The following is a 25817-nucleotide window of genomic DNA, read 5'->3' on the forward strand; positions in this document are numbered from 1 at the left end:
TTTCCATAAATTCTGTCTTTTCCAAAATTGAATTCCCTATTAATAGTGTTAAGATGTATACAAAAACAGTCCCAAACTGATGTTACTCCAAAACAGAGGCAAATGAGGGCTACCTGTAGCTTTGTGAAAATCTAGGTAGGCCGCTGGGATAACAATGAACTAAAATTAAATAGATACTGTTTTAGGTTATACTGTTAATCAGCTGGAATAACTTGCAATAAGGATCCCTGTTACAATCTTCAGAGAATCATAGTTGCAAGGAGAGAAGTTAGCTTTTGTTGTTGTTGGAAGCAGTTTTGTTCCTGATTTGTGTATGAGTGTATATGTTCTTTCTTTGCAATTATCTGTAATTATGCACCTTTTATATTGTTCAAATTATAGTCTTTTAAATTTGGTGGCAATCAGATAATTCTTTAATTCTTTGGCAGGAAGCAGTTCAGCTTTTTTTTTTTTTAAGATTTATTTATTTATGCATATAGAACTGGGGTACAGCCTAGAGTTTGAGGGGCTGTTAGAGAATTTACCAAAGACAGATTGGAGAACAGACCAGGCAGATCGACAAAGTACACTGCTGAGGGAAGCAGCAGGCACGTCAGGAGAGGTCTGCCATGCCATGTGGATCACCTCAGGGACCACGGATTGAACTCATGCTGAAGTGGGCGTGGCCACTTTGGCACTGCTACGCTCCAACCTGCTGTGCCACCAGGGATGGCCAGAAGTTCAGCTATTTATTAGAGTGAGTTAACTATCAGGCAGTTTTGTATTTCCTATGTGTTCTCTTCCCAAATAGTCCTCAGATACTTATTACCTTTATAGATGAAACTCCAACTTGACTACTTATTCTGTAATTATTAAGATATAGTGTGATAAGCTTTTTAACATGTAGTTTTTATTGAAACAACAAAACCTTTCAAATAAAAATAACTTTAACCTTTATTGAATTCTGCTTAAAACAAAATATCTGCATGTATATATTTTAATTAAAGTAGCGTCTGCTTAGCTTATTTATGTTCTTTCTGTCATAAATTCTGCCTGAGGATTCTCTATATAATTAATGTAAGAAAAACAAGACAGTAATCCCTTGGTAGAAAAGTGGTAATGGATTAAAAAGCCATAGCTGTGAAATTCCAGGAATGTGACATACTTTCTAAGAAGGATGCACTTAGTCCTGAAGTCTTAGAGATTTAGAAAAATGCCCTCTAGTGTAATTAGCCAAAACTAGACATTCCGAGTATATATTGTTATGTGCTTAACATGGATTATTCTAAGTAAATTTACAAATAATATTGAGTATGTTTTGAGAAGAATCATTACCTTGTGAGAGTAGAATTTTGAGTATTCATTGTAAGTTTTGGATTTCTTTCCAAACCAGTTGATAGAATGTACATAAGCACTTTGAGAACATGCTGACTGACCAGTTACCTAGACCGATGTTTGAGAATCTAGAGTCTTCATACATTAACTAACTCAGGAATCTCAGGGGACTCACGTATTTATCCTGAATTCCAGTTTCTTTAAAGCTTTGTACTAAATTAATATGCTTTAAATTGTAGGTTGGCACCCATTGTCACTTTCTGAAGACAACATTTAGTAGACTGTGAGCAGCATTTAAGTAAAAGAGAATAACAAAAAGAGTACATTGCATATAATAAAAATGTTTTGTCATGAGATTTGCATTATGGCACATACGTTGTATTTTTTGATGGAGCACATATGTTGTATTTTGATGTCTGTGGGATGTGGTAAAACAATGGTTGGGACCTAGAAATCTCACCAGTTACAACATCCCTAAGTTAGTTTTAACTATTTAGGTTGTTCATAGATTGCAGTTCTTTAAGAAAGAGTATTTTTCACTGGATTATTTGAGGAATAAAACAATAAATAAAAATTTGTAAGAATTGATATTCTGAAGGAGTAGTACCTAGATGAATACAGCTATTCCTAGTTATGTAGTGTGAGAACACAGAGATCACTGATTATTGTTCTGATGGTTAGGTCCAGAAAAATGCCTCCTGACACTGGAATATATCTTTGAAAGCTGATTGTGATTTTATTCATTTGGGTTAGAGAATTGAGAGAGATGAGTCTGGACACTTTGGATGTGGCTAGAAAGTCAAGAGTTACTTTGAACGCTAGATTCGATGTTTGGCCTTTGAAGACTGGGGAGAGCTGTCAAGTCCATTATACTTGCTAGAATCAGATCGGCTTTTAGAAAGATAAAGGTAGAAGAGTGATTGTTATAAACCAAAGAAGAGAAAGACTTAAATTATGGAGATGAGGAATTGAGAGAATTTTAGAAGGGCCATTCATAAGTCAGTCAGAAACTCCTCCTCTGGTAGAGTGGAGTAAATGAATGTGATAGTCATTATACAATTATACCATGAGTTTCTTGAGTTTCACTGAGTTTCTTGCCATGCTGAGTTTCAGTATCCTGGAAATAGTGGAGTAGTTTTTGATACCCACATAAACATGTGAAATGTTGAATGCCTGAATTGGGAGTAGTTCTATTAATTAAAAAAAATAGTGTGAAAATATGTTGACAGAATTCTTCCATCTCTGCATTCCATGTATTATGGTATTTTTGTAATGAATGTTCTTAGAATTAAATAATAGCAAAGGTTAAAAAATGACCTTAATGTGGTGTTTCTATTACTTCTTTTCTGGTCAAAAAATATTGCTGTTAGAATTTGTATAGTTTTGATTTGGAAACATCCCCCTCCTCAGGGATTAGGCTTGACACACGCACACACACACGCACACACACACACCTATATAGGTAATTTTTCTCTCTTTTGTTGTTCACCATTCTCTATAAAATGATGTACTCCCACTTCATAAGAACTCTTTAAGTATAAAAAGGGCAAAAACCATTTTAGTATACTGTGTCTTGTTATTAGCACATGGAGATCCCTCAGATCTGTCAGGGAGGACTAAATAAGCTTAAAAAATGAAATATGCACTAAAAGTAGAGGACATATAGGAATTTGGGTTTAAAAGATTAAAAAGGAATTATCTCAAGGAATTAAGATTTAAAACTTGATCTAGTAAAATTTGGACAGATAGTGGCTTACCATAAGCATGTTAACATGTATTTATGAAGTTCCTACCTTAAGTGCTGTGTTTATGATTGTGAACAAAATGGTAACTGTAGGTACTATCATGAAGACTTCCTCTCCCATACCCCCTTCCCAACTTTACCAGAAAGCTTGTGAATTCAAACTATGGCTCAGTGGATGCTGGAATATATTATGAAAGGAGTTGTACTTGAGAAATAATTATACCTGAGAAAAAGCTAGAGTGGCTCATTAAAGATATATAATTTCATTTACTGAGCTTACTGACGTTAGATTATTGACACCACAGCATCTCATTATTTGGACCTTATATGGTGACAACTACTACATAAAAGTATAACCAGCTGTTTGCCAGTTCCAGAGTGCATATTACACCAGACTCATCTTAATGTTCCATGTGATTAAGAAAACTTTATCTCTGAAGAGCTATCTTCAGAAAGCTATCTCTGAAGAGGGGCCCTTTCAGCTTTCCACAGAAGGCATGCATATATATACTTGCAGTGTATACTTATTACAAAGTAAGATGTAGAAAAACATATTACCTCAGAAATAATTCAAATTTTAGTCAGATTGATTAATTTATTCAACCAGCTGTCTTTGTTGTAGACGTTGTGAAAGCACAGAGGACCCCAGTCATAGTCAACATATATAGAACTTTTCATTCGATTTTCTTTGAAACGTATAGAGGTTTTAGAGTCTCTCATTATTTGGTTGGTATAATAAACATGCCAGTATCTGAATGCTCACAAAAAATATGATGTTGCATTATAAAATGAAGCTGTCATCATTAAAATATTTGCTATCATCATTAAAATGTTTGCTATTAACCTTGGAAACTTTGAAAGTTTGCCTATCAGATTTCCAAATAAAATGTCCACTTGTCTAATCTAATATACAAATGTGTTTATAGTTGAGGGGATTATGCATTCAAATAATAGGGGTTACAAAATAAGTTTGCTATACTGTATGGGAAATCTCTGAAAAAAGGATGTGTCCCTTCAACGTGCATTTGATGTTGAACTTTAATGCCTCTGAAAGATTTTGAGGGATTTCTTGGGATTACAGTGATACACATGGTGAAATCAACTAATATACTGCTGAAGTAAAGGAGTCTGGATTTTTACCAGTAGATGCTGGTACAACTTGACAAGCTATAGTGGTGTTCTAAGTGGAGTATTAAAGGCTAGTGTTCAGCTTCCAGTTGTAGTAGTCTGACCTTTTGTACCACTGAACCTCCATTTTCCTAGCTGTAAAATCGATATAAGTATGCATTAAGTGCTTAAATAACCAGGCACTGTGCTAGATGTTTGATAAACACAGGAGTATGCATCCATTCCTGCCTTCAAGGAATTTTTAGTCTTAAAAGGAGAAACTAGAGATAAGTTGGAAACTGTGGCAAGTACAGAGGATGTTCAGGAATGTGTTGTCAGAATTACGACATGTTTTGGAAAGTGAGATGGAGTAGCTCGGTTATGTGGTCAGAGAAAACGCCTCTGAGGATATTTTAGTCTTAAAAAGGGATGAGTGAAAATGTATCAGACAGCCAGAATATTCTGTGTGTTCAGCCAGGGTCATTGTAACAATTAAATGAGGTAATGTACACAGTGTCTCACTTAGTCTAAATACTTGCAAGTTATGATCTGTTCTTTTGAATTCTACACACACACACACACACACACACACACACACACACACAGAGCAAATGAACTTGGTGCCATTAAAGAAAATAGAGAGAGGAGAGATGAGAACAACAGGGACTTGCTATTTCTGATTACCTGTAATTATGATTTCATAACCTGTAAATTATCTACATATAGTTATTCAGTTATATCTGATTTATAATTTACCAATTAATCTGTTTCCTTAATTCACTGGGGATGGAATCCAGAACTTAAAACCAAGTGTCAAATGTACCACCTTCTAAGAAAGGTATGCTGGCAGAACTGAGCACTCAGTGGCCAAGTATTTTTTCAAATACTTTACAGGCAGTGACCTATTTAATCCTCACAACATCCTATGAGATATAGGACCTATTACTATTCCAGTCTTACAGATAAGGAAACTGAGTTTACTGAGTTTAGCGCTGGGAAACATCACTCAATTAGTGGAATAGAGGAGTCTGGATTGAAATCTAGATGGTGTGTGCTGGACAGAGTACATCTGCAAAGTATATAGTTAAGAAGTTCCTCGAAAAAAGAAGAGTAAAACTTCCAAGATAAACAGCTAACAAATTGGGTTTAAAGCACGCAGGAAGCAAGCAGATTAGCCAGCCTGCAGAATGTAAGTGACACTTTGCTAAAAGTTAATGTGGTTGCCAAGCTTGCAGAATACTGTTACAGAGCAGAGCAGACATTGCCAGTCAGAAATCCACATCATCGGGGTGGGGGTGGGAATGGAGAGAGCATCTCACTAAATGGCAGAGTAGTTATTCTCTCATTATTCTTGGGGCACCCTGAGAAATAGGAAAGTGCTGGCTTTGCTCGTAGCCTTGAAGTAAGACTCAGTGGCCAGGAGTGGGGCATTATGATCATCAGTGACCCCTTCTTAGCACTCCTCTCCTTTGGCAATAATTGCTGCTTTGAAAGACTAACATTCATTAGTGTGATTTTCAGGGTCTTGGGCACATAATTGCATAACAGCATCCCTAAGAACCTTTTTTCCTGCAACACCTTAAAATTGTGAGAGTCTCTGAATCAGAGTTGGAACTGCTTCTAGGGTGTTGGTACCTGGAAGGGGCAAGTGTGAAAGAGGACAGTACAGAGGATAAGCAGGAGCAGGACCTGTGCTGTTGCCTCGGCTACCCTGCTGCTTCCTATTTGCCTTGATGATCAGCTTGTCAATTACATATAAGAAAGTTTATAATTTTAACTCTAGAAATAGGATATTTCTTTTTTTTTTTTTTTAAGGTAACATTGCTTGGTTTTACAGATGTCAGATTAAACGTATCTCTCCCTGTCTCCCTCTTTGAATGTCCCGGTGACCCAGATCTGAAAATAGTTTGAGTAAAAACTATGTTCTTTAAAAGCTCATCTCTCCATTAAAAACTGAACAGCTCTCAACATTACAATATAGAAATGACAACATTGGAACAGTCATGAAATCAAAGTCATCATGTTGTCACTTAAGGACTTATTTGGTAATTTTCATACTATTTTGGGAAAGCTTCTTTTAATTCATAGTGTCAAAGTTTCAGACAAATATGTCATCTCAGCTTCAGGTAGGACTTTTATCACATGTGGGCCGTCTGTGTTTTGTGGATGCAGTGGTTACCTATGGTTAGCATGTTTTTAGTTTCTATTGTTTATATCAAAATAGTCTAACGAAGGAATTAGAGTACTAAGAAGAGCACAAATATGTAGTGAGTGAATGAACGAATGAGCAATATGTATTTTTTTTAAGATTTATTTATTTGTACATACAGAACTGGGGTACAGGCCAGAGGTGCAGGGATGGTGAGAGGATTCACCAGAGGCAGAGTGGGGAGCAGAACAAGCAGATCAAAGAAGTACACTGCTGAGGGGAGCAGCAGGCAGGTCAGGAGAGGTCTGCTGGGTCATGTGATCACCTCCTCTGGGACAGAGATCTAATTCATAGTGAAGAGGCTCTAGCTTCTTAGTGCTGTGCTTTAACCCTCTGCACCACTAGGGAAGGCCCATTCTGTCGGTTTTAGTTCCACAAATTTTTATTGAGAGAAGTAATAACACAACAGTACAGTATTCACTGGAATAATTTTGTTTTATATATATCAGGTCACACACTTGGTTAGTTGTCCTTAAAAGTTCATGTATCTTTCACAAATTTGTCTTTACTGCTGTTTATAATATAAAAATAACCTTTAATTTTAAAGTAAGATAGTCTGTGTTTGAGGGTTTACAATTATGTATGTATGTAATGTAATTTAGAATCACATTTTAAACATAGTTAACAGAGGAAATTTTAAAAATTCAACTTTGGTTTAATGAGTTCCTTGCTGGAAAATGCCTTCCTCATTCCTGACAGAAAACCTTTCTTTCATCATTGATGGAATTACTACTTTTCAGTTAAACAAAAAAGGAGTTCTATTTTCCAGAAGTCATTTGAAGTTGTAAGGGATAGACATTTTCAGTTGAAAAACAGGAAATTTCTCACTTATTCAGGAGGGAAGAGGTTAAATGACTGACACTTTTTAAAAGGATTGAAACATTAATGTGTATAACAATTTGTGAAAAGTCAAGATAAGAGTTGAGACTGTATTTAAGGCTGTGCTAATCTTTCCGACCTGAAGTGAGACATAAATACCTCATAGGAATGTATATGGTGATATAATGGTTTCCCACCTAGCATATTTGAGCCAGCAGTAGTTGAACGTTATTACTTTTGGATTCTTGTTTGGGATTAAGAGAAATGAGTGGGTGGTTTCTATGCAGTTTCAATGTAGTTAACGCAAATAAGTTTTAGAATTGGTATTAATTGGCCACCTTATAGGTACATTTAATGAGGAAGCCAGTTGTTAAACAGGCAGACTTCTTCATACCTTTAGAATTTATTGTTGCCAAATGAAAGTTCATTCATAGGCAAATCATAAGTTCATAATACTTTGTGGTCCCTCTTGTGAGGCAACTCAAATGTACCTCATCCAAATGAAATTATGGTTAATTTTTTGGTGTGCATTTTTATTGCAAATAAAAAAATATTTGTTTATGTTAAATAAGACAAGATTTTAACAGAAACACTTACAATCCAAATTTACACTCCCATTGATCTGGGAACCCAATCTGGGAAACACATTAAACAGGCTTTTTGCCTCTAGCCAGTTGTAGTCATCATAGTGACAGGAAAGGAATGGAATCTTTATCCCATGTGTCTTGGGATGACATAGCAAATTTCACATTTCTGGATCTTTGCTGCTTGTTTAGTTGCTTTAAAAACAGTCTCTTCAAGATTGAGTTGTGAGGGGAGAGTTAGTGGAATTTCTGGTAATAAAAGAGTAGTTAAAAAATAAGAAAATTGCAACAAATCATGGTAAGTAATCAAAGTGACAGTAAAATTGCTGTACCCAAGGAGATGATAAAATTGTTGTTTTGATATTTATCCCTTAATAATTCTCTAGGCCTTTGTTGATATTAGGGAATGGTTTTCCATAATTACTTGTCAATTTTAATTTGATAATATAATGTGAATGGCTTGAGGAATTACATTTCTGATGGTAACTTCTAATGTTAAACTGATTTTAATTAATTATAAAATAATGTAAGGAGTATTTCCTGTTACAGGGAGGAGAGGAGAGGAAGAGAGAAAAATAAAGTTGTTATACTAGTTTTGTGATATTTTGCATGACTCATGACCCCAAATCCAGGATTTTCACATTGAGTCCCACAAATTTGGGGTGAAAATGTTACTTTATGTTTATATATTTTAAATTTTGACATCTTTCATAAAAATTACCATTTTCAGATAATGTGCATAGTTTAAGCTGCAAAACTAAAAACTTTTAAAACTATCAAAACACAAGTGTGCTGTGTCTGTATTTCTCCTAAAAAACACCTTTATTGTATAGTTTTGGGTCAGTTTGACATCTTCCTGTACAAGGAATTAAAGTATAAAGTAAGTTAAAATTTGAGAGCCTACTATGTGCCATATACTAACCAAATATACAAAAATAAATAGGAGGATTCACTTCTGAGTTCAGTAGAGGAGGATTACAAAGTAAGATACCCTTTTGCTACCTGTTTTGATCAAGGAGCTGTCCACTGTTCATTCAACTCATTCATTCATCTGTTTATTTAACATATTTTCATTTTATACTAAACAGAGAGGTGTAACCTGACCCTATATTAGGTTTTGGCATGATGATGGTAAGCCAAAAAGGCTCTCTTTATAGATGGAGAACTCAGGCCTTTGTAAATCATCCAGGATGATTGATATTTTTTTCACTGTTATTTCCCAAGTGTCTGTAAGATTGGTAGACACATAGTAGGTGCCTAGCAGATATTTACTACAAGAAAGTGTATAGATGACATGAACCTGAATTCAGCATTATTAAGAGAACCTTGAACTGAATTTTAGAGAGTAATTGTTGCCTAAGGGATGCTTGAGTAGAACATCCTGTGCAAAGGGAATACCTTAAACACAGGCACTGAGTAGTAGGAGTAATATTAAGTTCTAATACGAAATTCACAAATATTTTTAAATAGTAGGTCAGAATTAAAGTATCCTATATTTGTGAATTTTGGAGAAGTTATAGCCATATGGTGATACTGCTAAACCTCTCACATATTATTATTATTTTTAATTTTTTAAAGTTTATTTTTACATCATTTTGTACATTTTTTTTCATCTCAATTGTATCACATATTATTTTTAATAGACTAGCTTATCAGGAATTTTTCTCTAACCAGTTTTGTGTTAAACTAGTAGTATTTTGTAACTTTTAAGTTGCTGTGTTTTAATGGTACGTGTAAATTATTAATCAGTTGTGCATACTTCAGATGTTTGTAAGTGGGAGATATCAAACTCCATCTAGTAAGGAATTTAATATCAAATGTTTTGAAGGGCTCAATGCATACTTTTCCTCTTAAGGTTTCAGAAGTAGTGATAATTGAACTTACAGCTAATGGCATTTTAAAAGTATATTTTATCCTTCAAGTGTCCAGAATAATGTTACTTTTAGTCAATCCCAATGATGATTCCCCCCTCCAGTTGTTTATGTAATTGGATTTTATTGTGCATTAATTATTCATCATGCATCTCTTTGTTAGGAATTTTTTGTGTCTTCCAGTGTTAATCACAGTATTTTGTATATGCATTTATTTTTATCAAAAACTTTATGTAAACTTTCTCCTCAAAAGAGGCATAGTATTTATCTATGGTAAGTTGATTATATTGTAAGTTGATTATATATTGCATGGTCTTTAATAGTTTGAATACATTACTTTGCAAAAACTTTATTTCTATAAGGATTTGATTGGTATCTTATGATGACCAAATATACTTAAAAATTGCCACAGTTTCAAAGCCAGTGTATTTATGCTGAGACATGACACTTCATCCTTTTCTCTTGGAATGACAAGTTGAATTGGAATTTTTTTTTATTTTACTTTTTACATATCTAGACACCTTACATAAAATGCTGATAGTTTCAAATAATTACATGGTAATGGACACACAGAATGAGATATTTTAATGTTTGATAAAATTAGTTCTAATAGGGTAACTAAAACAACAATGCTATTGTATATATTTAGTAAAATAATGTTTTTAATATTCTGCTTTTTAGTATACAAAGAAAAATTTTATTATGCAACCTTAATTTTTATAATTTTATTTGATGGTCTCATGATTATGGAAAAATTGATGGAAAAGTTGAACTATTAGTGAAATGTTACCTTTTAGTTTTACTTTTAACATTCTCTTTTCATCTCAATTCAAATGAAATGGAAGTAAGTTTTCTTGAAACTTATAAGCTAGAGTTCAACCTGGTTAAAAATCATGTCCCCTCATTAAGTATTTTTCTCACTTCCATTTTGGGAAGAAATTGCATTAACATATACAAGCGGGAATAATGAGAGATTTCACATGCCAGCACTGTGGCCTGAGTTAATGTCTCAATAGAGCTTGAAGTCACAATCCCAGTCCATAGAGGTTTCTCATAATCAAGAGGCCTAGTGCTTACCAGAGCCCTCACCAGCATGAGCAGTAGCATCCATGATGGGGTTTAGTTGAGTATAATTAAGAAAAACAGTACCACAATATTTCAAGGTTTTATATTATATCTTGATAAAAGAAATTGTATAGGAATGTATGATTTTACAAAAATGTACAAAGAGCAGACTGAATGGTGACAATGTTAGAAAGCAAAATGTTCCTCATCAAGTATTTGAAGTCCATCACAGCCATAAACCTTCTAACAGAGTGTACTATTTATTAGCAGAGCACCACATTTCTTGCAAAAATGCTCATAAATGATGCAAAATCCAAAGATAGAATTCCAATTCTGGTCTTACAAATTCCCATCTGGTAGCAGTGCATCTGTTTATTAGGAGTTATCCCCTGAATGTGAATGATTTCAGCCCTAAGTTACTGCACCTGTTGCCAGGAGGTATTTCTTCCAATCACCAGCCTAAAGCATGGAGAGTTATTGCTTGACATTTTATAGCTGGGGGGCTGTGGGGTAACTGTCTTTCAAAATCATTTGCTCAGAGTGGAAAAAAGGAGCAAAACAGTTCATTTTACTCTAAGCACCGCTATTTGGCAGTATTCACATTTGCACAGCACAAAGCTGCAGTATTGATTTTTTTGCTCACAGGGCCTCCCATAAGTTTTTCTTCGATTGTCAGGGTTGCAAGATGGATTGGATTACACTTTGCTTGTTGGGATGCTTTTCTTTGTTGCAATAGAGAAAGACTGCAAATACAACTTACAAAATAAATGTTACAATAATAGTGTGATTTAAAAGGCTTTAATTTGGAAATTTCTTTATGTTGATTTTGTTTACTGAGCAATTTCATTGAATATTTGGTAGTATTTCTTTCCCTATCCTTCTTTCCCTAAGACAGAAAGCACCCAGCTCACTATGACTCTAACCACAGGGGTCTCCAAACCTGCCATTAATTGTCACTGTCATTTGGAGCGGCAAGCTTTGATTTCATACTTACTAGATGTATGATCATAGAAAATGCAATTTATCTGTGTTTCCTCCTGTGTGAAATGGTGACAGTAACAACTATTTCATATAGTGGTTTTGAGAATTTACAGTCAATAAATACTTGAAAAGTTTTAGGGGAACTTTTGGTAACGGTGGGGGTGAAGAAGGTAGCAAATCCCCTCATCCCCTGCCCAAACAACTATAAAACTGAACAAAATTGTCAGCAACCATTGTTGGGCTCTTGAAATTAACCAATGCCAAGCAAGAAATTGGGAAGTGTTTATTAATGGAAAATTGATAAATCTTCTGTTACGGACAGTGGAATTTTATAGCCCTCTAGCCTGGGGTTGCTCCTTTTCCAGGAGCATCTCCTACTCCTTAGCTAATTGTCATGTGGTAGTTTCATCCGGCAGGAGTGTGTTGAAACTTGGTGACTTTGCTGCCAGGTTGAGTTGACTGGGTTTGGAGTGGGGGGTGGAAGCCATGGTCCGCAGTGTTGTTAGAACAGTGATAAATGCTATGCAAAATAAGTGGGGAAAGCTTTGCCAGCATATGTGGTCCCAGTTGGGGAGACTGGAGAGCCCAACTAGGCACGGAGGAATTTTGGAAGTGAAAGCCACGTGTTCTCTGTGCATTCTTGATTTACAGGGGTGTGAGAGGACTTGGCAGAGTAAATAATCAAGGTTGATAGAAAATGGCCTGAAATTTGAACACTCCTGAACACACACTGTGAATAATCAGCCTATAAAGGGTGGAGACATTATTGTGGGGTGATGGTTTTGTACAACGTTTCTGTGCAATCATTGGCTGGACACTAAGCTATGTAGATACAAGGGTGATCTAGGAAGCCAGGCTAGAACAGAAAAATATTAGTTAAAATGGCAATAATGGTAGCAATAAGAATGCAGCACCTGCATACTATGGGGAAGACAGATTCTACAGGTTGAATCCTGTGAGAGACTGTCAAGAAAGTATTGCAGCAGGGGGACAATCTGAATCTAAGGTTGTTCAAAGTGTGCTATTCAAAATGTTTAGTTTCAACTACAACAATTTACAAGATATGCAAAGAAACTAGAAAGTTGACTCTTACTTAGGAGGTAAAGCATCCATAAAACAGTCACTAATGTGAGCTCAGATATTAGATTAACAAACATTTCAAGTTGATGATTGTAAAGATATTCAAAGATTAAAGTAATACTATATTAAAGGATTAAGAGAAGTGTGACAGCAGCAATTTAGCAAATATGTAATCTCAGTAGAGAAAGGAACTATTTTTAAAAGACCTTAGAGAAATCCATAGCGTAATCTCAGTTACCATATAAAAATAAATTAATGTTTTCCTCTCCAAATACAAATTTATTTTGAATTCAGATCCTGAATCATGTATCTGGATTAGGGCTTAAAATCTTTATTTTAAAAACATTGATCAGAAGACTCTTATGCAAAGTCATGTTTGGGAATCAGTTTCAGTTATATGGTCTTGGCAAATGATTTTTCTTTAATATCCCCTCTTCAATTGAAACAGTTAAAAATTACTTCATGTATAAAGGGGGAAAGTGCAATTAAGAAATTGTTCCAGATCTGTGATGCTTTCTTCATGTGAATTGTTTCAGGTGGTCATTCCATGCTACATATATGGGAGCAAATAAGTGTTTTTAGGAAGAAAATTTATTCTATCTTTTCATAGTTTAACTATTAAATTTTTAAAATAAATACTAATTTCAATTGACTTTCCAAACAAACTTCCTTTAAAATACAATTGTTGTTGAAAGAAGTGGAATCAATAACCCTTAAACTTTTCAAAGAACTTGTATGAAGTGGTGAAACAAGGTTCAGAATTATATTTTTTTCCCTAAAATTTTGTGTGAATTTTTCTTTTGTCTCTGTAATTGGCATGTTTCTTCTTTCCCGTTCAGCACTTGACTAGAATAATTAATCTATGATGTGTGCAAACTTCATCTAGTTCCCCACAAGTACTCTTGAGTAGCATTTAGCTTGATATTCCATATAATGTACTAACAAATCCATGTTAACATATGCATATATGTTTATATCTTTAAGATAAAATTTTTAACTATTGATCACTTGAAAATGTTAGAATAACATGCACACAAAGCTAATCTGTTTAGAAATGTATATGGGGAAGATTTGTGAGAACTTGGAATGTCTTTGAGAAGGGTAGTTTTGGTCTCTATATTTATGTCATAAATCTCTGCATTTTTATACACATAATTTTCTGTTCATGACCATTAATAAGAGATTGGACTCTTAGAGGATCCTTCATGAGTTTAGAATTAGTTTAAATAATCCTTGAGATTCTGAATTACTGTTTGATGCATTAGTTTCATACTCTCAAAAATTGATAGTAAGTACAGTAGTAGCTACTTCATTATTCCTTTTGCTGTTTTTGATGTTGAGTGTAAAGCAGAGTGATGTATATACAGCATTTAGCACAGTGCCACCATTGTAGTGTATATATTAGCAATTATAATGACTACTTTAATGTCTCTTGATATATACACACATATATGTTAGATTTATTCCTGGTTGTAAACAGAAATAAAGGAAAATTTTAAAATATGTAACCTATCTGTCTTTGTGAGAAAAAACTGACAAACCCCAGCAGAATCTAGACAATGAAACTTGACAGAGTTTAAATACTTTGTCTTTTCTGGAAGTGGCTAATTATTTTCATTGATTACAAATATTCTATTTCTTAATGCTCATTGTATTTGTTTTCACTACCAAGGAAAGCAGGTATTGCAAAAGAAAATACTGCAAGTTCTATGATTTTAAAGAAATAATTGTTTAATTTAGCAATTTGGTGTGCTTTCATGTGTTGGCATTACATGCTACATACCAGTCTGAGCATTGGGATCATGACTATTAACTTGATCCTCACAGTTAAGATTGAATATGCACAGTAAGCATAGGGCAGTGATAACCATTTTAGTGAAAATATGTATAAAGTTGAGTGGAAATAGCAGTTTGAGAGCAAGAACTTCAGAAAAAGAGAAATTGTAATTTAAAACAGTAGGCAATAGATAAAGCAATTCACACCATTAAGAAACACAGTTCTGTGCAGCAAGAGTCTAAATACCATGGTATCTTTTCTTTAGAAGATTCTATATTAGAAATTTACTGAATTACTGAAGTATGCCGCTCTTGCCATTTTCTTTTCCTATTTTAGTTGACTCTCATATTCTTTATCAAATGTTCATTTCTAAATATTTTTTGTTATCTCATAATACCACACCATATTTTTGTTATCTTATAGTATCATAGATCTTTAGTAAGATCTAACATGATTGGGTTTACCACAGTCCCATGCCTTAGTAGTATTCATTTCTTCCTCCTTCACTCCACTTGCACATTTGGTTTTCTTAGTAGGAATGAGAGTTCAGCCAAGTTTGAGAATTGCTAATTTCCTAAATCAAAGCAGTGTGTAACCCAGTTACCCTTTAGGAGTATTATTTGCATTAGAAAGAGGATGTATATTCATCTGGGTAACCTTGTATTTCATTGAGTTAGTGGAAGGCATTGTGTAATAAAGAGAAAGAAGACAGATTTTGGTTTTTGGATTGAAGTGATCATCTAATCCAGCTCTTCAATGTAAAAGTTTCTAACTTGGAACCATTTATTTTACTTTTGAATGCCAGTGTTTTTTTTTTTTTTCTTTTGTAAAAAAGCCTAGAAGGTGTAATTCATACAATACAGAGTAATTAAAAGTGGAGAAAGAAAATTATTGCTAGTATTTTTTTTTAAAGATTTATTTATTTATTCGTACAGAACTGGGGTACAGGCCAGAGATGTGGAGGGTGAGAGGATTCACCAGAGACAGAGAGGGGTGCAGAACAGGCAGATCAACGAAGTACACTGCTGAGGGGAGCAGCGGGCGGGGTCAGGAGAGGTCTGCCACGCCATGTGGATCTCCTCCGGGGCAGGCAGGGATCGAACTCATGTGGAAGTGACTTAAACTTCTTAGTGCAGTGCTTTAACCCGCTGCGCCACCAGGGAGGGCCTATTGCTAGTATTTTTTTTTTAACAGAAATCTATAGGTGGTAACAGGTTAGAGAATGGAAATTTTAAAAATAGTGATAATTTAGGAGTTTTCTTTTTTTTGATATAGTTGATTAACTCAGCACATTAAAAATGTTCTTCTCACATATAAGTCCTCTTGGCTATTCTTGGTTTTCTCTCCTTTTAGCCTTTGTCCTGTGTTCTTTATAGAACTATTTGAAAGCTAAATGAAACAGTGTTATAGTTTTTCATTTTATTTGGGAATCTCTTTTACAAGAATTCATAAACAGTAATTGTCAATACTCTGCCCAACGCAAACCATACATAAATTTATATAGACCTTTTGATTAAGGACATCTATATACACTGTCTTGTTTTAGAACTAGACAAGTAGAAAAAGAAACATGTTCCGTCACCATTATGTGGATGACAAGACTGGCCTTGATCCTTTCCAGTTATTTCAGTTTTGTTGTCCTAGATTGGAATAGTGCAAGCTCCTCAATGCCTATTCATTCCTTGATGTCAGTTTTAAATAAATTATTTTGATAATGCTACTAGCAGAAATTAGTATATGTCTATTAATTAGAAAGTTAAGACCAGATATGTAATATGTAGTATAACTTCTATTTTTTTTTACAAAAATGAAAATTTTCCTTAATATTTGTTAAATTCTATATTTGTAAAACAAATGTGCCACTATTTAAAAATCCATTGATTAAATATACCCTTTTTCTTCGAACTTATTAGACTGACTTAATTTCTGATCATGACCAAGTTATACAGAAAATGTTTTGTGTATATACCTATAAATTTAATAATAAATCATTCACACAGAATTTAAAAAAACAAAGAGCTATTTAGTAACTGTAAATGGATGACTTAAAAAATATACTTTGTGGTCCATTTCAAATATAGACAGGAATCATAGTACTTGAAATGCCTTTATTAAAATACTATACTTAATAAATGAGTTAAGTTTCATTTTCTTTCTTTTTTATTTTTAAGGTTTCAGCAGAGCAGCTTTACCATTTGGGTTAGTTAGGCGAGAATTGTCCTGTGAAGGTTATTCTATAGATCTTCGGTGTCCAGGCAGTGATGTCATCATGATTGAGAGTGCTAACTATGGTCGGACAGATGACAAGATTTGTGATGCTGACCCATTTCAGATGGAGAATACAGACTGCTACCTCCCAGATGCCTTCAAAATTATGACTCAAAGGTAAATGTTCATGTTAATATCCCTTTTTAGCTATTAAAACCAAACTAGTAAAATTATGATAGTTCTAGAGTGGTCAGTTAGAGTGTCTATCTCAACATTTTTGTTAAGGCGAGGGTTTTACTTACTGTTGAATTTTACTTTGTAAGTTTCAGCATTTATATTTCGGTATCATGTTACACAGCTTGACATATGAGAAGGCAGATGCAACAGTTTTTAGTTTTTATATGTCAAAATAAAGAGTAAGAATATTTCAAATGTAATCTTATTTATAATACTTCAAAATTTTGAGATGTCTTTGTAATGTCAAGAGTGTTTAAATAACTGCATCTTTGGAATAATTGTTCTGGAATTTTTGTTAGTTAATAAACTCTATTCTATACCTAAATTGAACTGAAGCTACCTAGAGTAATCATAGCTCCATCCCTACAGATACTCAAGTTCCCCAACAGTCAACACCCCACCCCCACAGTAGTACATTTGTGACAGTAGATGAATCCATATTGATGTACCATTATCATTATTAAGTTCATAATTTCATTAGTTTTCTCTTGGTAGTGAACATTTTAATGGGTTTCTACAAATTGTTAATGATATATATCCACCACTGTAGTATCACATAGAAAAATTTCACAGTTCTAATATCCTTTGCTCCACCTATTCATCCCTACCTCCTAACTAAGCGCAACCACTGATCCTTTTGCTATTCCGTAGTTTTGCCTTATGTCTCTTCATGGCTTAATGACTCATCCATCACTTTTTAGTTTTAAATTTTACTCCACATAGTAGTATGTATATACTACAGTTTATTTAGTCATTCACTTACTGAAGGAAACCTTGTTTGCTCCTAAGTTTTAGCAATTATGTTCACAATAAACTGTTAGAAGCATCTGTTCAAATTTTGGTATAGGTATATTTTCAGTTCATTTGGATAAATATCATGGAACACAGTTGCTGAGTTATAGTGGAAGAATTTGTTTGGTTTCCTCTGGAAATGGCACACTGTCTTCTGAAATGACTGTGCTAGTTTGCATTGCTACCAGCAGTGAATGAGAGTTCCTGTTGCTCCACATAGCTAACAGCACTTGGTGTTGTCAGTGTTTAAAGTTTGACCAAATAACAGAACTTGGCATTGTCAATGTTTGGAATAGTGGTATCTCACAGCTCTTTTAATTTGCATTTTCCTAATGACATATCCTATAGGACATCTGTTAATATGTTTACTTGCCCTCTGTATCTTCATTAGAATTGAATAAATTGTTCAGGCTTTGGCCGTCTTTTAGTTGGGTGTTTTTATTGTTGAGTTTTAGTTTGAGACCTCTTGATATATTTTGGATAAAAATATTTTATATTTCTGTCATTTGCAAATACTTCCTCGATCTGTGGCTTGTGCTCTCAGTTGATAATAAAATAAGTAAAATAACAAATTCAAATTAAGAAAATGTGTGTGTATATGGACATATACACCATTGGTTGATTTTTGTATTTAAAAAATATGTTGAAAGTGTTGTGAATTTAAAAGTATATTAATATCTTTACTGGCCAATTACTTTTCTACATGTGAAAGATAGAATATATTAAAAAACAAACAAACTCCTAGTGACAGGTATTGCTTTTCCTATGCCTTGGCATCGTTTTCTTTTTTTATTCTAAATTTTGGTACTCTTGGCATCTTAATTAGAATTTCCTTATACTAATATTAAAGTAGTTGTTAGTTATGATTGAACTTATAAAGTACTATATCACTTGTCCATAGTTTTCTGCCAAGCAATCTCAATTACTTGGAACATAAAGACTATCTGAAGTAAAACTTGATTATCACTTAATTTATCATTAATTATTGCTTTTATATTTTGTTTATCCTTTATTTTTTAATTTAAACCCTTTGCCCTCTAGTCTTACCTTTTCTCACCCTCTGGGCACAATCCTCTGAATTTTCTGGCTTATTGCTAGTCTACCCCAGGAGATTTAAAAAAAAAAAAAAAAACTTTCTAGAGGAGAGACTTGCTAATTTGGGTCCACTAACATCACCAGGTGATAAAGAAACTAACAGAAAACCTGTTATCTGAGTATCTATAATGTAAAAGTGCCTGTATAAATAGCTATAAAATTCTAAATTCACATACAGTATGAACTAGTATAATTTTATTGATCAAACAATATTGTAATCAGTTTTTTAATGTTGATACTGACCAGGATATTTTAAGGAAGGCAAAGAACATATATATTACTTTGGAAAGATTGCCATCAAAATAATTTCATTTTTAGTTCTTAAGGGATAGTTTTTAAGAATTAAGGCAATCTCATTTATACAAATGATACTCGATAATTTTTTTTTTAAAGATTTATTTATTTATTCATACAGAACTGGGGTACAGGCCAGAGGCTCAGGGGCGGTGAGAGGCTTCACCAGAGACAGAGTGGGGAGCAGAACAGGCAGATCGACGAAGTACACTGCTGAGGGGAGCAGTGGGCGGGTCAGGAGAGGTCTGCCACGCCATGTGGTCTCCTCCGGGGCAGGCGGCAGGCGGGAATCGAACTCATGCGGAAGTGGCTTCAGATTCTCAGTGCTGTGCTTTAACCCGCTGCGCCACCAGGGAGGGCCTCGATAATTTTTTTTTCTGTGTAAATTAAACAAGAGCCTTATGCACAGTGACTTGAAGTCAGACCTGTGAAGCAAGCTACTATTTATGATTTACCTTCTTGGCAAGAATGGATTCTGTACCGTAGTAACATTGTGATGGAAAATTTGCACAAATTATTTCAAATTTCAGAAACTGCCTAAGCTAAGGAGACAATAAAAACAACCCAGTATCTAACTATTTAGTTATTCCTTTACTTATTGATTCATTATGTACTAATTCACCTATTCAATGGTAGCAATTAGAGTTGAGCATTTAACCAGAGAGAAATAGTAAGTGAAAAATTATGTAAAATTTTTAGTAAACTGAAGCAGTGCGAGTAAGTGTAGTAAGAATCTGAAAATATGACAGTGAGGAATTGTGCATTTTAGGCAACTTAATCTTTCTTTGTCAGGTTATACATTTAAATGTGGAGTTGAATTTCCAGTAGAATATACAAGTCTTATCATACTTAAACATACAATTGTAAATACATATTATAAGAAATATACAAGATAAGATAGCAAGTTATATTCTTTATGTTGTAAAAGCAAGGCTACCTTTGCAATACTTCAAAAAGTAAGTACAGTTCTGGAGTTTTTAAATTCTCTGAAAGCATAGAGTTGTTTTCTGTTCTGGTGTGTGATAGTGCACATAAGGGTTAACTCTAAAACCAGCTAGAAATACCCCATGGAAAAAATGTTTTCTTATCTTATATTGGTAATTTAAAAATATTTAATTAGTACAACGACAGTTTGAACATAAATATTTCAGTGACAAAAACAGTATTAAAAGACTTGAAAGTAAGTTTCAGAGTGGTCATTTATAAGTACTCTATTCTGTTTATGCCTGAATATAATCTTCATTAAAGTCTGTCATATTTAATTGGTTTTATTAGCTAAGAAAAATCAATATTTTTGAAATTGAGTAATCACTGAATAATTACGGAGTATATAGAATATTGTCTCTATTTATATTGTAATTTAAAATATTTTCAGTATTGTATACAAGAGTGATTTTTTTTAATAGAAATTTTCAATAATTTGGAAATCTTATTTATGATAATCAGATAATGTGTTTTCATTAGAATAGAAAAAAGACATTTTTCTTTAACATAGCAAACTTTTTCTTAGGTTGCTCAAATAAAAGCCCTACCATTTTCCAGTTAAAATTGCAAGCCCCCCTGTCTACAAATTATATTGATGGCAGCAGGCACAGAAATTACAATACCATTAATACCACCCATTTTGTATTGAAATCAACCCTAAGAAAAGACTTAGGGAACAAACCTAGTTCCCTTAGCTTTTAGCCAAAAAAATTAGCCAATTTATAGATAACAATTAGTTAGGATCTCCTAACATAGCAACATTAATTAGATTTCTTATTAAGTAAGTTCCAGTATATTTTTGGTTTTTATACTACCCCTTTGAACTCTTTTAATTTTATTTGGGAACAGAGTGGCATACAAGTAGTTAAGCAGCAGTTCTTACAGATTTGGCACTCACTGTGATGGAAGAGTGTACAGATGAAGCATACAGACAAAGTGAAAGAGATGCTAGGACACAGGTTATGTAGTTTCAGCAAGCAGCAGTTCTAGAGAAGAGGTTAATTTCAGGTGCAGAGGTTTGACATCAGGGAAACCAAATTAGGCATAGGAAATAATGTGTTGTAAGCCCCTAACTATCAAAGAGGTACATTTTTTTCTCTCATTGATGTTGAAGACTTTCATTCTGTGTAGGCAGCTCACAAAAAGAACGTGTTAGAATTTTCAAGGATAAAATTCAAGAAAATGACATACAGCATTGTACAGACAAGAACAATTAGGTAATAACATAATCATTGGGAGCCAGAAAATGAATTATCAAGAATGTATCATCTGGATTTGTAAACCAGAGTGTACAGTTCTGGGTCCTTTATCTTAGGGGGAAATACCTGGCTTTTGGAACTTGGGAAAAATTGATTAGATTAAGTAAATGATTTTTTTTTTTCAGAGCCTAGCTCCCATCCTATACGCTATTTGATAGCTTTCCTGTCTTTGCATTTATTTTCTAATCCTATGTCTATTCCAACTAATTAATTCAAATATAATAATTATATACTTTAAACATTTATAACTCACCAGCATTCAAGAATCCATTTCTTTTGTGCATGGGGATTTGAAGAAATGTGCTGTTGTATAGTTATATACACAGAATATGTGTACACATTTTCTGTCCCATGATATTTTTTTTTTTTTTACATTCCAGTCAGTACAGAGTGAGACGGCAGAACCGGGTGTGTGCTCCCAGCATGCAGGTAAAACCTCAGGCTGCATGGAAAGGACCACACATGCCTTAGTCTGGCATAAGCAGAATGATATCCCCCACTCACTCCACTTGCTGTTATGCTAGTTGAGACACATGATAAGGGACCCTCTGTAGGAGAGTAAAAAACACAAGCTTCTGGGTCTGTTGAATAATAACAGGTTGTTAAACTGCAGAGGAACTGGGGACACATCAGAGTCTGACTTCCTGTCTTTACACTAGGTGAATCCACTCTCAGTGCTTCTATATACGTTGTTGCCAGTACAATATATACATTCTCCTTACTTATTTTTGTACCTCCTGGATGGACTAGAAGCATGAGATTGCTTTTTACTTTGCGATTCTTTATAAAGGTTGAGTCATTTGCCATAAGAACTGAAATTTCAAGTTGTCTGTACCTGGAACCACTATTAAAAAAAAAATTCTTCAGTAACAGTTAATATTCTGAAATGATTCTTATTCAGGGTTTTCATATTTTTTGTTACTTTTTAAGTATATTGATAGATATTATGAGTATGTAAGGTACGTAAAGATGGGATACTAAAACACACACACCATTCCTTTGAAAACTAATTTAAGACCGGCAATGCTCAGAATCTAATCAAGAAAATACTACTAATGTGTGGTCAGAGTTCTGCCAGTGTTCTCTGGCAGACTTCATGATTATAGATTTCAGTGGGGTATGTTCTCCTTGACATACAACCCTTTCAACTTCTATATTGATCCTTTTGTCTTTATGAAGAAGCTTTTATCCAGGTCAGAGCTTATGTGAAAAGGTTTGTTGCTTAATTTTTGTGTCCTGATCGCTTAACAGGTAAAAATAAACTTTTTTCCCCCCAAATTTTATTGATTTGCCAATTGCTTACCTAATTGACAATAAACTTAAAACCTACTTTTCTAAAATGTTCATATCCCTGGCTTATAATTAGCATGTTATAAGAGGCAAAGATGAGCCCAACCTGTCTTTTCTCCCAACTTGATGTTTTGTGATATTTTAGGGATTGGTATATTTTATTCTTGCATTATTATAAATACTTACTGGTCAGGGATACACTTCACTTGCTCAGCATATTTATTCAGTGTCCCTGTTAATAGGCTCTTAGCCTGTCATTTCTGAGAAGCTACATTATTATCTTATCCTGTTTATTCCAAGTACCTTTATCTGTCTGTATTGTCAGGTTTATCACCCATTTGTCTATTAAGATAAAATGCATTGGGGAAGAATAAATAACTCAGATGTTACTAACCTATCTTCTCTGTATAAGGTACTTAGTTATTTTTTTTGTTAGGTGATGTATTTCCACTAATTCTTCACTCATGGCTGTGTTGCTTCAGGGCAAATAAATGGATTATAAGTACTTTTCTTTGGCCAAGAATTTGAGAGGTTACTAGTATAGACTCTTGAACCTTGGTACAGCAATAAATAACCATTAAAGCTCTAATTGGTATATCTAATTGGACACATACTTTGCATGTCACTTACTGATGGGCATAGACCAAAGCACTCATTATAGGGAAAGGAGACTATTGGTAGTAATAAATATGAACCATATTAAGCATTCACATTTAGTGTGCAAGAAAGACTAATAAATTATACAATGACTTAGAAGACAAATCAGCTAAATATCTGGTATGACCCTGCTTATCAAATGAAGAAGTATAAACAATGTCACATCAAAGATTCTGCCCTACAGGGTCCTCTGTTTCTCCTTTTCAAATGAAAATTAGTAAAATAATGCTACTGGTAATGAAGACTGAGACTGCCAGTGTGAATTGCTGATTTTCACTAGTACTTCCTATAATATGTGGGGGGTTTTCTTTCATATTAATGTCCTTTGTCAGGAAAGCCAGGGTCTTTATCCCTATGGGCACTGCATTAAGGCTTTTAAGGACTTCCTTGGAATTATTTAGTGAAATTAACAGGGCTGATTAAAGTTTGAATTTGATTTTATTTTTATACAGGTGGTGATTAGATGATGGAAAGGGAAATAAATTTTTAAAACAAAGTCATAACGTATTTCAACTTTGATTTTTCTTCAGTTTTCATTTTTGGAATTTGTCTTTTTTTTTTTTTTTAAACCCAAGGTGAGAATGTGGGGGGGGGAGGAAAGTGCATGTGAGCATTCTTTTGACATATAAATTTCAGTATTCTATAATTATCTTTTCAGAGTTCTAGGTATTGTTAATTTTAGCTTTATCATTTGATTGATGTCGCTTATGGATTAGATGACAATGATATTTCTAGTTCATATATTGTCATATTTCATGTTTTTTTTTTACTTCGAACATCCCCTTCTTATGCTAAACTAATAGTTTCTATTTACAAAGTTAATTTCAACAAATAAATTGACAGAAAACTAGTCTAAATTTATACATATCACTAAAATATACTAGATTATCATGCATTAACTTACGGACAAAAGCACACTAGTTGTGCTTATACAAAACTAATTTTGAAAACCAAGTACGTCATTTTGTATAACTAGTTTGATTTCTTTTTGGTGTGTAACTGACCTGATGTCTCACTATCGGTGTCAGTGTTATAAAGAATCCTGTTGTAAAATGTTAAGTTTTGTAAATAGAAATAATATTCACAGTTGCTTGAGAGTTCAAGTCAAGTTATAGTCATTATTTTCCCTTTGGATTTAAGTTGTTTTCCTGATTCCTTTCCCCACCAAAACCTCATCACCAAAATACAACTGAAATGTAATATAATGGTAATTTTCTACCAGAATGTAAAAGGAAGACTATGTTATGAACTGTTACTTCATTGAAGAATTAGAAATTGTTTTTCATCTGTATATATACAAGTTCATATTGGTGTTTTTTTATTATCAGGAAATTAATGTGGTATTGAAGTTGTAGGGTGAAAATATGCCTAAGTTTTACTTTCTTTATTATGATGTAATAAATAAGAATGAACATAAGATGAATGAAATTGAGAATTTGTCGTTTTAACTATCCTGGCAGAGTTTATTGATATTTATAAGTAAATTTTTAAGGTGTATCTGTTTATTTGATAAGGAAAACTTCTCTACCCGTTGTTTTCCAAACCCTAATTTTCTTAGTAGTTTAGGAGGTCTGCTTTGCCATTTCATACGCAGGGTGGCAATTGTGAGTCAGTATACTCATGACTAATTTTACTAGATGAGAGAAAATACTTGATATTAAATTATTTAGGAATACCTTAAAACCATTGCTTTTTATGGCCCAATTAATTTTTTCATATATCACATAATGAAATTGCAAGCTTGTAGTATATTGAAAACAGGGATAGCAAAACACAGTAGTATCAATATATAAGGAAAGGGATTGTGGTTTCTGATAATTTTTTGAAAACATTTCACTGATTTACATTTATTTGTATTAACTTATTTTGCTAACTTTTTTACTTACTGTATATTTTCTTTAAATGTATGATGGCAATTAAGTACCATTTTTATTGCTGTTTGCTATTCCACGATTATGTTAGGAGCTAATTAATCACTTGGATATACCAAAAAAAAAAAATCTGTTATGAAGGAATACAAAGTAAATGATACTACAATCGTAATATTTATTTTGCATAAATCAAAATCGTGTAAAACATGTCACAGTTCTCCCGTGTTTTCACATGCCATATGCTGTTAAAGACGACATGGTTATAGAACTCAACTAACGCATCCCCCAATTGCCAAAAACGAATGTCATTCATTTCAAGTTGTGTTTTACAAACCACTGTTCTGTCATTGTTACTGAATTCACTTATAACTCGTGAAAATGTTACTCTTTCCTAAAAGCAGTTTGCCATGAAGCTAATGAATCTTAAAACCTCAGTCTTTTCTAAACTTCACCTAATCAGGCTTAATCTGTTTTTGTGAAGAATATTTAAACACCATCTTGCAGGGTTTTTAAATTCTGCCTTCCGTGTTACACTTCCTCTCATTTATGGTTGGAAGAGAATTGCTAAGGGCATTCTGG

General features: G+C 33.6%; 1 protein-coding gene across 15 annotated transcripts in view; it reads left to right on the forward strand.

Moving 5' to 3' along the window:
• ADGRL2 (adhesion G protein-coupled receptor L2) overlaps positions 1–25817 on the forward strand; it is a 137207-nt gene that overhangs the window by 43387 nt on the left and 68003 nt on the right. For all 15 annotated transcript variants that reach the window (XM_012722494.1, XM_012722502.1, XM_012722491.1 and 12 more), the window contains exon 2: positions 16723–16936. In XM_012722494.1, coding sequence (XP_012577948.1) covers positions 16723–16936 — 214 coding nt within the window. The remainder of the gene's footprint in view (positions 1–16722; positions 16937–25817) is intronic.

Source organism: Condylura cristata, unplaced genomic scaffold (genome assembly GCF_000260355.1).
Source record: "Condylura cristata isolate star-nosed mole 26May11 unplaced genomic scaffold, ConCri1.0 scaffold00008, whole genome shotgun sequence".
In the NCBI taxonomy this organism is placed as follows: Eukaryota; Metazoa; Chordata; class Mammalia; order Eulipotyphla; family Talpidae; genus Condylura; species Condylura cristata.